The following is a 13,613-nucleotide window of genomic DNA, read 5'->3' on the forward strand; positions in this document are numbered from 1 at the left end:
ATATAAGACGACCCCCGACTTTTGAGAAGATTTTTATGTGTTAAAAAGTCATCTTATACGCCGGAAAATACGGTATATCGAAAGGACACTCTGGCTGTAGAAGGGCATGTTAATGGAACCAGGAAAATGGAAGTTCTCCATTGTTCCTGCAGCTCCTTTCATAACCCCTTAATTTTCTTTGGAAGTTCTGCAAAAGATTGGGAGGGCTCCAGAGAGGAATCAAACGAGAGAAAGAGAAGAACTCACCACTGTTTGTGCAATTTAGGGTTTTTTTTCCTTCTGTCATAAGTAATTGCCACAAAAGATTACTTTTAGCAATATACTGAAAGATCTTATCTTTAAGATTTTTGAATAAATTAAAGCTGACAGCATTTCAACAGTTGAAGATAGTACCATTAATGTCTTCCACTTTTTCCATAATAGCTAGTAATATTAAATATTATATGTTTTGTCATCAGATGTTGAGTTTTATTACTGCACTTCACTTATAGGATGAAAAAGCCTAAATTCTATGATGTCAGATACAATTTCTTTATTAGGGGTGGACACATTCAAAATAAGGTGTCAGAAAGGTCAAACTTTTCATCTGCAGTTCAGAAAAATATCAGACAACTATTGCGAGACAGGAAGAAAGATTATATAGATATGGTTGCTGTAGATCCAATACATTTGAAAAGTGTCATGAGGAGGAAGACTGGTTTATAATGACTGTCAGAAACTTTCTGGGATTTCAGGCAGAAGTATTTCCTAGAGCTACCAACAGATCTCAGAGATTTAATAATTTAAAAAAAAAACTTCTGCAGTCAAAACATATGCTTTCCTTGCCTTTCCTTATAGCTATGAAAATTCCATTTCTGTGTTGCAGATTAGTATCTAAAAGTGTTAATGAGCTGCTATATTCATTCCATCTGAAGCCAAGATCTGCAGAAAGTTCGAGGGCAGTTTCATTAAGTTTAATTTTAAATATTGAATTATATATTTGCTAACAAAGTAAAATGTTTTGCTATTATGTTTTCAAGCCTTCCATACTGTATTAAAACATTGACAATACATTTGATATAAACATGGTTAGAAATTGTTTTATTGTAGGGTTATTATCACCAATGAAGTTAACTTAAAACATGTTTTACCTGTCTCAGTAATTTCTCTATAGCTGACATTACCATGAGTCCTCTCCAGACAATTGGTGCAGTCTCTTCCACCAAGAAACCCATAGACATACTAGAATCAAAGGCATTTTTCCAACATTCAGACATGATACCAACAATAAAATATAAAAAGTAAATAGAAACAAAGATAAAGGGCTTACCATGAAATTCCATAGTTCACAAGAGGTCTCATTAGGTTTTCTAGAACAGAAATTATTTTTAAGGATCAATTTTAGGAAAATTTATTCAAATCCTCTCAATGTAAATAGTTGTAAAATAGAGGCTCCTTGTACAGATCGCATCTAATCTAAAAAACAAAAACTGTTGTGTTGAGCTTGACTTCTGGTGGATATAACAAGATGTTCAATATTTTAATCTATGAGTGTTTATGGAGATTCTCAGTCATCTAGGTCATGGTTGTCCCAAAAGTGCTTTTTCAAGAGTCAACTGGACTTTCTGATTTTTCTTTGACCACCAAGAAGAAGCTTCTTGGAAGTGAAACGTATTCAAAGAAGAACCAGAAAGTCCAGTTGCCTCTTGAAAAACCATCTTTGGGACATTTTAATCTATGACCACGGAACTTTTTGCCAAAATGCTTCAACAAGAGGAAATTAATTGTACCAGGAGTAGGAATTATAGGAAATTGTAGGAATTGTACAAAACCAGCAGTATCCTACAATGTTGCTAAGAAACTTCATATATAGACAGGTTGTGATTATTTGAAGCTTGAAGAGTGCAATGTTCGATTCAGTGTGAATTATAAATTGATACCAGATCATATTTAATGCAAGACAGAATTCAGTTACTGCAGTGTACACACATTTGAGGCTAGCGCATGCGTAGTTGCTATTGGGATACTAGACACTAATCAAATGGGTGTTCAAAACTAGTGCAGAATATAGGAGAAGCAGGTATAGTTTGGATATGAGTTTATCCTCCAGCTTGTCCTTTGTTCATTTGATTTACTTATTTTAAATATTCATGAGATTTACCTTGATCTCATGGCAGGTTATAATCCATTAAAAAGCAAAACCACCACCACCACTACTTTCAAATACTTTAAAAGATAATAAAGATATTTTTGTCGGTGTAACATTATCTTTAGAAATAATATTTAGAATGTTTTTGTTCCTATTTTGCTTTCTACAACTACTCTGTAACTCGGGAGTCTGTTGGTGCTTTTTGGGCTTGGGTGTTTGCTTGAAGACATTTCAATACCTGACTAGGTAATACCAGTGCTGATGAGTGTGGGGTTGCTCTCTATTTATATACAGCACCATGCCTTGCCAGTATTGAAGGGGATGTGGTTTCTCCTTGGTGCTTCCTTGATTATTTTCTGCTTGTTAGGTGTTAATCCTGTTTATCTGGTGTTGGCTGCTGGAAAGTAATGTGCTCTGGATTTTTTTCTTTCCTTGACTTTTTTGAATATGTATAAATATGGTTAATCTTTATGTGTCTATGGATGACTGATTTGCTGAATGACAAGCTTCCAGGAATTCCTTAGCGTTTTTGGATTTGTCTTGGTCTATAAAACAGCCCTGAAAAAAGTGACTTATGACTTTTTTTCCACCCTTATGATCGGTGCAGCATCCACATGATCAAAATTCAGATGCTTGGCAACTGATCGTTGCAGTGCCCTGGGGTCAAGTGATTGTCTTTTGTAACCCTGACAAGCAAAGTCAACGCAAATTAGAATAACGCAACCATTTCATGGGTTTCATTATCGTTAGTGATATGCACTAATTGAGACCTCCCTATACAGGTTGTTATCTCCTAGGACTATCATTTTGTATGAATGAAAGTTATCAATCGAAATCCAGAAAACACATTTTAATGGTGTTTAATAAATGTGTGAGTATCAGGGGGGGACAAAAATCAATGATTTTTTTTAAAAAATCAGATTTTTTTTATTTAAATCGGATTTTTTTTATTTAAATCGGATTTTTTTTTATTTTTATCGTATTTATTTTAATAAAAAACTTTTGGGGTAAAAATCTATTGTAAAATAATTTTCTATTTAAGATACATAAATAATTTAGTTTATTCAGCATGAAACGGAGCTTAGTTATGTAGCATGAGGCTGTATATTCTGCAACACTGGGACTATCGGTGAGTCAACAGTGGGTTAAAGGAGTAGCAGAGATGACAGTTGCTCTTTAAAAATTATGATTTAAATAGAGTTGATTTAAATCAAGCCTTTTTACTAGTGATTTAAATCATGATTTAAATTGTGATTTAAATCAACTCAATTTAAATCAAATCCACCCTGGTGAGTATTGCCTTTAGCACCTACAGCCCTTCCTAACAGGTATTGTCAAACATCTAATAGATGTTTTAGGAAATATTTAGGGTTATTAGTTTAATTTAAGATGATGATAGTCCTTTTGCATCCCCACAGAGACAAAGGCAAGTCTAGAAAAGTTTATAGTCTTATAGTCTATAGCAGCATAAAAGAAATATTAAATAGAATGCCACAAAAATGGTTAAATTCTTTCCTCTAGTTCTATTGCAAAGAAAGCCTGAAAAGTAAAGAATGGACGAGAACATTGATGAAACAGCTAGTACTTTGCTTGAAATAATTTCAAGTGTGATTCCACTGCTGAAGAGACAACCACAATTCAATAAAAGTTACTTCTCTCCCAGGAGTTAGAACTATAATATAAATTCTGGAAAATATCTTGAATATACATCTTGTTCTCTGCTAAAGTATGGCCTCATCCTGGATAGCAGTGTATGTGTGTGAAACGAGTACACATAAAATTGTCATTAACAGTTTTAAATGTCTAAAATGAACATTTGATTTTTAAGAGACTGCCGCAGTTCCTACTTTCCACAATTATCTATATTAACAACCATCATCTCAAATTATCTTTCAATGCAGTTACTCAGTAGTTAGTTCGCCATACAGAAATTTAAAAAGAACACTGCAGCAGAGAGAGCACACAAGATTATCATGGCAAACAAAATGATAATGGAATTTTTCCTCTGTATTCCTACTACAGTAACAGCTGCACAGACTTTATGAGATGTGAATTACAGTAACATATTGCAGACATAAAACTGAAGAGTATGACTAAGTATTACTAATTTTTATACTCAATAAGCAAATTCAGCTTCTACAGAAGGATAGAAATAGCCTCTCCCTTTCCATTTTCAAACAATTAGAATTTTCAGTACTATATTGCTTCTTTTTTTAATCTCGGCAAAGAAAAGTTTTCAAATGTTTCAATTCTTCCTGTTTATCTAGGATTGTTCTTTTCTTCCAGCACATTTGGCAGGGTTAGACTACCTCTCTGTTAGAAATGTGCTGAGTCTGTAACAGTTAAATTCCCAATTGGAAAAGAAACGCATTCTTGATTTTTGCATATTCCCAGAGACACAAAATCATCTTTGAATAATGTGTATGTTTTGTGAGATCAGGGGTGAAATCCAGCAGGTTCTGACAGGTTCTGGGGAATCGATAGCAGAAATTTTGAGTAGTTAGGAGAACCAGCAAATGCCACCTCTGGCTAGTCCCAGAGTGGGGTGAGAATGGAGATTTTGCAATATCCTTCCCCCAGGAGTGGGGTGGGAATGGAGATTTTGCAGTATCCTTTCCCTGCCACGCCCACTAAGTCATGCCCACCAAGCCATGCCCACAGAACCGGTAGTAAAAAAAATTGAATTTCACCACTGCTAATGATATGTACGGTAGTTTGGGGCTCAGAGCAGGAAGACAAATGTCCACCCTCAGCAATAGAAATCTACTGACTGATCTGAGACTAAACCACTATCTCAATCCACCTCCCAGAGTTATTGTGGGGAAAATAGCATTGCCTGGAGCTCCTGAATGCAAAACAGGATAAAGGTCTAATAAATGACCTAATTGCTTATCCTATTAAAGTAAGCAGAAACTTACTTCAAAGTCTTATTAGAAAAATCATTGGTGGTTAATATAAGAGTTCATATTTCTCTAGATTCCCTTAAATTCATAGGCTAAACAACTATCTCCCAATATATGAAGTGGCTTAAATTACAATCTACCTTGTGGAACCCCAAAAATCTTGTAGCATCAACTTCTATAATTTCAGGCTTTGATGTCCCTGAAAATCCTAGATCTGTGCGCTTTCCGCCGTGCCATCAAAACATTTTTATTCCAGCAGGCCGGCCTGGCCTAACCTCCCTTTTAAATTGTTTTTTAATTTTTTTAAAAATTTTTAAATTTTAAATTTGCCTTATGAATTTGGGGTGTTTTAAATTTCGTTTTCTGGGCCAATTATTTAATTGTATTTTAATGGTTTTATAACATTTGTATTATATGTATTTTATTTGGCTGTTCACCGCCCTGAGTCCTTCGGGAGTAGAGCGGTATACAAATTCAATAAATAATAATAATAATAATAATAAATAATAATTATAAAATAAAACAACATTACACATACTACGAGCCACACATTTTTATCTAGTAAACCTCTGTTAAAAAAGACCCAGAAACATTAGTGTAAAGGGTGTTTTAACAAACAGTATATTATTCCAGTAAAGGGGGAAAAAAACTATTCAGTACTGGTGAGAGCCAGGGACAGTTCCATTGAGGGCCTGTACTATATTCTCGGTCGGTAAATTAAAACAAGCTACCCTTGTGTAAAAAAAATCTTGAAAATGTTAGTCCCACTATTTTTTTTCTTGAAAATCGAAGAAATAAATGCTTGCACTGTTAGCAAAATCTCTGTGATGGAAAATAGAAAAGCACTGCGAGTGATAACTTCACCCTCCCCCATTTCCCACAATTGTTAGTTTGGTTTTAAACCTGCTATTTTGTTGTTGTTGTTGTTATTCTTTAAATATCTATCAAAAATATCTGGTTTGCTAAGGAATCTCCACCTGCTTACATCAGAACCATGGAAACCTGAACTACGTTGAAGGCACTTTCTTGTAAATACTTCAACGCGTAATAAATAAGCAATTATTTGTTTTCTTTCTGTACAGAACTTCTCTCCTCTGTACAAACTAGGTATGTATAATTTAGAATCTTTTTCTTGGCCCTCTTTCAGCAATCTACAAAAGAAACCTGAAGTCTCCTTCTACTCTTCAGAACTTCCTCATGTGGTTGTAAGAAGCACCTCCCAGTCCGATGTATTTAAGAAGCATAAACAGCTGCAGGAAAACTCAGAACTCCAGGAAGTTAGACAAATCCTAACAACATCAGAAGCTGGTTCTCATAACAAGCAATAGGTTTATAGATTCAATTTTTTGCTTTTATTTTAAAATATAAGTAACTTTTAACTTCCAGAGCAGTTTACAGGTAGTCCTCGACTTACGATCACAATTGAGCTCAAAATTTCTGTTACTAAATGAGATAGTTGTTAAGTGACTTTTGCCCCTTTTTACGACCTTTTTTACCACAGTTGTTAAGTGAATCACTGCATTTGTTAAATCAGTAATCCCAAAGGTGCTTTTTTTCAAAAGGCAACTGGACTTTGTTTTTGCTTGAAGACATTTCGCTTCTCATCCAAGAAGCTTCTTCAGTTCTGACCTGAAGCCTCTTGGATGAGAAGTGAAATGTCTTTAATAAAAACAATGGAAGTCCAGACATATTTAAAAAAAAAACACCTTTGGGACAACCATAACCTGGATGGCTGAGAATCTCTACAGACATTAAGTTAGTAACACAGTTGTTAAGTGAATCTGGCTTCCCCATTGACTTTGTTTGCCAGAAGGTTACAATGACCACATGACCCCAGGACCAGAGGTGGGCTGCTGCCGGTTTGCACCGGTTTGGGAAAACCGGTAGTTAAGATTCTGCAGTTTGGTGAACCACCAAATCCCACCACTGACTGGCCCTGCCGCCACTCATTTTTTGGCCTATTTTCCGGGCCATTTTGGGTCATTTTTGGGCCAAAAATGGCCCAAAAAATGGCCTGAAAACAGCCTGAAAGCGGCCAAAAATCAGGCCAAAAAATGGGTGGGGCCAGCCAGTGGTGGGATTAGCCCCAACCAGCTGAATCCTACCTCTGCCTTTGAGGCGAGTGGCCGGAAGGCGGGGCTGAGTGTGATGAGTGACGTCACCCACCCAGTCACAAAACTGGCCACGCCTACCCAGCCAGAGAACCGGTTGTTAAGTTATTCAAGTCCCACCACTGCCCGGGACAGTGCAACTGTCATAAATATCAACCAGTTGCCAAGCGTCTGAATTTTGATCGTATGATCATGGGGATGCGGCAATGATCGTAAGTGTGGAAAATGGCTATAAGTCTCTTTTTTCAGTGCTGTACATTCACTAAACAAATGGTTGTAAATCCAGGATTACCTGTACCCAAAAAAAAAAAATAGCTTCAGTTTCTAGGAAAATTGTGATATCCAGACTGACTTACTTGATGTCACTTCTGGATTTCCTTTCAGATTCATCATTTTTGGTATGGACGGCCCATATATATCTGCATCAAGCAACCCAACTGCTTTTGTCTGTGGAAGGAAAATGCACATCTGTCAGGCCTCATTATACATATTCTTCAAAGAGGAAAAATTGTGCACATTAACCACAGCAACGTTTTAATTATATTTTCTCGAACAGCTACTTATTAAAGCAAGGCATCTGAAAATTCACCAAAATTCCAGTAGCTTAACACAATAAAGTGATTCATGCTCAGTCAGTGTCCACTGCAGAATTAATTTAGACACACAAAGGATACATAGGAAGTACATTCTCATCCACAACCACTAATTATGTCCAAAAACATAGAATTACTGTTGGATTTGGGTCAGTTAAAAAAAATGTTTTCAGTAACAAGATAAAGGCAACTGAGAAGATTCTGTTAAGAAAGAAGATACAAATAGAATTATTTGCTATTATTTATCATTTAATATTTTGTAGGGCATTTGCCGTATTTATATTTTGCAGCAGACAAAGAACGTGGTAGATGTTTAAAGCCCTATAGATTGTTTGTGGTATGGATGCTCAATAATTTCATTTAGTCTGCTTTTCAAAGTGCTCTACTGTGATCTGCATTTATACCAGATTAATGTGACAATTGAAAGGAAGATTTTACATGTCTTAATTTTGTTATTTGGGCCTCAGTTCAAAATACACAGGTACAAGTCAGTGGAAGATCATGGACATTTTTACCATATTTGGATAGATTTAAAATTTTAATGAATTGAACATCATTACCATTTTGCATTTGGTAGGCACATTGAGTAGATTGTTTGCAGAAATAAATTGCTCAATTCAATAAATATTAGTGAAGTGCTTAAATGCAATGTCAGTTCATATGATAGTTGCATGCTATAAAGTCTTCTAAACATAAAATATCTCATGTATCAATTTTATTCTGGAAAATTCATTGGCTTTTGTAGAATGTTTTTGTACTTTTGAATTATATAATAATAGTTTTGAAATTAACAGAAGAATAATGAAAGTGGCTACAGCAAAATTTCATGGTTGCAAGGGGAAAAAAAGATACCAGAAAAGTATAATCAGGAATTGTAACAGTCTGACAACTAGTATTTCTTTTGCTATCTGAATTGCCAGGAATCTCAGTTTAAAGATGATTTAGAAGTTTGAACTGCATATATTATTTTGTATATTAAACTCCCTTTGTCTTTCCTATTGTTACCTTGTCTGACATACTGTACGTGTTAATATAATTGTATAATTTACCATAAATAACTGTGTGGCTAGCTCCCTTGAGTAAAAACGAGACCTATTTTTCTGTGCTTTACTTCTTCTCCTTTGAAATAATTAAATAACTTTGAATAAGTATATATAAAATTCATCTGCTAGGACAAGGGTTCAAATAAGCAATTATGAATTGTTCCATTGCCTCAGGATATGTCAAGCGCCGGAGAAATCAGGAGATTCAGGCAGTTCAAATGAGTATAAAGATTTATTGCAAGCTTAAGCTCTCTACAAGAATCTGACCAACAGATGTCAAGGGAAATGAGCAAGAGATAAGGCAGGCATTCAAGGTGGGCTGGACTTAGGTCTCTTATGGGTGCACAGAGACTTCTGGCTTATGATGTGTTTGACCCCTCCCTCAGACTCAGTCTTGTCATTTCCTAAAGGATAGGCTTAAATTACCCTCTTGGTAAATACCCCCAGTTTAAAAACCACTGTGTTGCAATACATTCATAAATAAATATGCTAAATATAACAATATAGGAAAGACACATAGAACATGATTGCTAGAATTCTTTCCAACTCCTTTACTAGCAGTGGTCATAGGAGATGTTCAATGTTTGTACAATGTGTTGAGTCTGTGCATATGTTTGTAGGCTTCTTCCCATAATACCAAATTTAGATTGGTTGTATTTGTTTTTCAAACCGTGTAAATATAACATCAAGAAATCAGCATATAGGCAGTCCTCAAGATGCAACAGAAATTGGGACTGGAATTCCCATCGTTAAACAAGGTGGCCATAAAGCATGACATCATGTGTCTACATCACTTAATGACAGCAATTCCACCAATCCCCATTTGAAAATGGCAATTGAAGATGGCGAAGTTCAGCTGGAGGCAGCAGGACGGCAGGCAAGCAGAGCTCAGGGGAGCAAGGCCAGGGCAGGGTTGGAGAGTATAGGCAGGGGGGGGGGGGGCAGTTGAAGTGCTCCTACTGTTGTAAGAGCAGGCAGCTTATCAAATGCCTGAATTTTGATCAGGTGATTGTGGGCACCCAACAACGGCCATAACTTTAGGAAATGGGTTTAACTACCATTCTTTCAGCACTGCCATCACCTAGAACCATCACTGAACATATTGTTGTTAAACAAAAACTACCTCTACGAAGTATTTCAGATGGGAAAGGAGGAGGAGTCTGGATATAAATGTAAGGAACAGAAGAATGGAAAAGGTAGAGAAACAAAAACTAAACACAATGCTTTCTGTAGTCCTGATAATTTGTACAATAAGTAGGCTGACTTGATTTCCAAAAGTAAAAATCTAGATACATGAATATTAAAAATTCATACATATATACAAATTAATCTGCTAATTCACCTAAAACAACAGGCAAAAATTATCAGAGAAAAAAGGACACAAAGATGCTTAGAACAGCTTTTTTGGAGCAAAACAACTTAAATCGTTCCAAATATCCCTATTCCCTGTTGTGCTCCTATGCTCTGTGCAAAATGATTTCCAGGTCAAACTATTTTAATAAATGACTCACAATCAATAAATCTCTCTCTCCATCATATGGTTATCAGACCTGGTCTGCAAAAAAAATCCATTAGTTGTCAACAAAGAGAAACAGGAACACTAACTTCGCTTCTTATTCTCTATTTCTGCAAAGTAGTACTGGTAGTCCTAATCAATCATTCAGGAAATAGATGATGGAATACTTTCATTCCTATGTTACCTTCTACCATAAGGTACTCCAAGATTTGATGAGTAATAGAAAGGCATTGTTTCCATGGCTACCGGTTGCCATACTGTTCTGTCCACTCTACCTTGGGCACTCCCATTAGGAAGAATCCTCTTCCTTCCCCAAAATCAGGACTATCCCTGTAAATCTGGGATTTAAAAAGTTTCAAGTACTGTCAGTGCTTGGCAATATTTAAATGTCATTCCCAATGAAATTCATTATGTGAGTAAAACAAGGAAGGACATAAAAAGCATCATTAAAAATATTCTGTCTTTTAAAATTCTGAAGGTAGCCCCAACGGACCATTGAGAATCGTTATATTAACAAACATTCTTTTTTTTTCTTCTTCAAGACGGTTTCTCCTTTTGGATAAGCTTCTCAAATTATCACCTGAATGTTTGTATCTGAACAAAAATAAAGCTATTGAATTATGGTTGATTTATGCAGGGAAACCAGTGGTCTTTTACTGGCCCGCTTTTATAATTATGTATGTCAACCCTGAAGCGAACCTGGCTAAGGCCATCTTTGAGGCTTCAGGGTTGCCACAAGGAAGAAGGGACAGGGAAGGGGGAGATAAGATAGCTGGGGATTTGTAATCAAAATGAAAAGTTTTTCTGTGGGAACCAAGAACATTCCAACACGTGGCTGGGGAGAGGAGGAGTGGAGTAACCAAGCAACTGACCAGCACCTCTATTGGACAATATGACTGATGACTTGGGGAAAGGGGGAACTTTTACTTTTTAATCAGGTGAAAACTGGAAGAACTTTCAGAGTCTGTTTTCACCAGTTGTGCCAATCTGATGTATCCAATAAATTGTTCTTTGAGGAATCTACCTGTCTCAAAGTTCTGCTTTCTATGGGTGCATTACTTGGAACGCTGACAGCGTACTCTTAATAATACTAAATAAGCAGTAGTTACACTAAATGCTGTTGATGCCAGAGGCAGGTAAATGGGGAGAGCAAGGTGAGCAAATGATCAATATGCTTGCATAAGACATTCTGAGATAAAAACATCAACATGAAATTTGCAGGATGACATTACATGCTTTTTAATTTTCTGATGCTGTCACAGATTGTTACAGACATTGCTACTAATTGTATTTATTCATTTTGAGTGTAAGATTCTAAGGGCTATCCATCTGCCATTAGAAGTGACACCAATATGCAGTATTTGAAAGTGATTTGATGCTGTGTTCTGGTTCTGGTATCCCATATGTCAGAAGGACTTACTATATCACACATAATTGTGAACTAGAAACAGCTAGTTCTTGACTAATTCCTGTAATGGAGCCTGCCCATTACGGTCATAAGTCATGACAGTTGTAAACCAGGTAACCCATCTCATTAAGCAAACACCATGGTTGTAAAGCAAATGCCACGGTCATTAAGCAGACTGATCTTTGCTTGTAAACATTGGTTTTCAGCAAAAAAAAAATATGTAAATTTAAGTCATGTAGCCATGGGACTCTGTAAACAGTCATATAAATGTGGTCTGTCATTAAGGACCCATCGTAAATCAAAGACTACCTGCATTGTGTAGAAAGAATCCAAAATAAGGAGCAGAAACATTAGATGGGTACAGAAGAGTAGAAAAAGTATATGGAAGCCTATATCTTTACAGGTCATATATATATAGAAGCCTATACAGTTACAGGTCATAATCTGAAAAATTTTGAACCTCTGCTGTACAGAACCTGGGAACACTGAATGGTGTGGCAGGGCTGGTATCAGAAAGCAATAGGGTGTTTTAAAATTATCCTGGGCACCCAAGGTATTTATGCAGTAATGGTGAGATGAGGCTAAACAAATGCCTTTGTAGTAGTACAGGTAGTCCTCAGCTTACGACCACAAGTGTGCCCAAAATTTATGTTTCTAAGTGAGAAATCTGTTAAGTGAATTTTACCCCATTTTACAACTTTTCTTGCCACATTTGTTAAGTGAATCACTGCTGTTGTTAATGGACAAGTAAAGTCAATGGGGAAAACAGATATACTTAACAACTGTGTTACTAATTTAATTTGCTTGTCAGAAAGTCACAAAAGGTGATCACATGACCTTGGAACATAGCAAAGGTCATAAATATGAACCAGTTGCCGAGCATCTGAATTTTGATCACATGGGGATGCTGCAACAGTCATAAGTGTGAAAAATGCTCATAAATCACTTTTTTTTCAGTCCTGTTGTAACTTTGAAGTCACTAAGTGAACAATTGCAACTCGAGGACTATCTGTACAGGCATTGGAAAAGCACATGCCCTTTGTTTCTTGTGTCCAGAGTGACAGGAGCATTATCTTCCCAGGCAAGGAATCTTCTTGTAGTGACCTTTAAAGACAGCTAAGGGGAAGGCATGATATCATGCCCCATAAACACCCTCCTGTGTTTAAATACTTCAGGTTTTAGTTAGCTATGCCATAGGGGAGGCAGAGTACCTGTTGGCAATAAAGGTTGGAGTCCTGGCTAGATCCATTAGGTCCTCTGCGTCTGCTATAAGATAATTTGATAAGTGTTTTGGCCTGATCATATTCCATGATGAGTAGGAGACTTGAGATGTTAGTTGTCACTGCTTGTTTCCATGTGGATTGAAAATCCTCACTCACGGTGAATAGGGCAAGACCAGAAAAAATAAAGACAATAGGTGAGTATGGTCACCCACACTCTAGCCTCACTTTCATGATGCCTGTCTCAGGTCTCAAGGTGACATTAGAGACCCAATTAGGGCTGACTACAGTTTATGGAACACAACTAGGGCTGGCCGAGCACAGAACAAACACTTCTGAATGTTAATTGGTCTTACTTAGCTTGCTATTTTCTGCCACACTAATTGTTCAGAAAATTAGAAAAATACAGGCGTATTTGGGGTTAGGGGCAGGATTACCAGAAGTTTGTTTTTGTTACAAAAGCATAACTGATCCTTCATTTGTATTTATTTGAGGTATTACAGAAAAACATAACCGTGACAATTAGCAGCAATAAAAGCTGCTCATGATACAGAAACATTAAGTGTGGCAGACACATTGAGCTTCTGAGCAGCAAATTTCAATTTGAGCGAGAGACATTCACCTGGGTTATTTGGAAGGAAATCATTGTTTGGATGATCTAATTTAGGTATTAGGTAGCATCAAATTAAAA

General features: G+C 36.4%; 1 protein-coding gene and 1 long non-coding RNA gene across 5 annotated transcripts in view; one reads left to right on the forward strand and one right to left on the reverse strand.

The window, feature by feature from the left end:
- LOC117665761 (uncharacterized) overlaps positions 1 to 7,773 on the forward strand; it is a 28,263-nt gene extending 20,490 nt beyond the window's left edge. For all 3 annotated transcript variants that reach the window (XR_009621399.1, XR_009621400.1, XR_004591466.2), the window contains 2 exons: positions 6,179 to 6,359; positions 7,527 to 7,773. This is a non-coding gene — a long non-coding RNA (uncharacterized LOC117665761). The remainder of the gene's footprint in view (positions 1 to 6,178; positions 6,360 to 7,526) is intronic.
- Positions 1 to 13,613, reverse strand: part of NUBPL (NUBP iron-sulfur cluster assembly factor, mitochondrial) — a 62,918-nt gene that overhangs the window by 33,260 nt on the left and 16,045 nt on the right. Inside the window, exons 4-6 of one of the 2 annotated variants that reach the window (XM_034417981.3) lie at positions 7,499 to 7,589; positions 1,310 to 1,349; positions 1,131 to 1,221 (exon numbers count right to left, since the gene is read on the reverse strand). In XM_034417981.3, coding sequence (XP_034273872.2) covers positions 1,131 to 1,221; positions 1,310 to 1,349; positions 7,499 to 7,589 — 222 coding nt within the window. The remainder of the gene's footprint in view (positions 1 to 1,130; positions 1,222 to 1,309; positions 1,350 to 7,498; positions 7,590 to 13,613) is intronic. The other variant, XM_087874951.1, reaches the window with a different exon arrangement.

Source organism: Pantherophis guttatus, chromosome 1, assembly GCF_059756535.1.
Source record: "Pantherophis guttatus breed Tessera chromosome 1, ASM5975653v1, whole genome shotgun sequence".
Lineage (NCBI taxonomy): Eukaryota > Metazoa > Chordata > Lepidosauria > Squamata > Colubridae > Pantherophis > Pantherophis guttatus.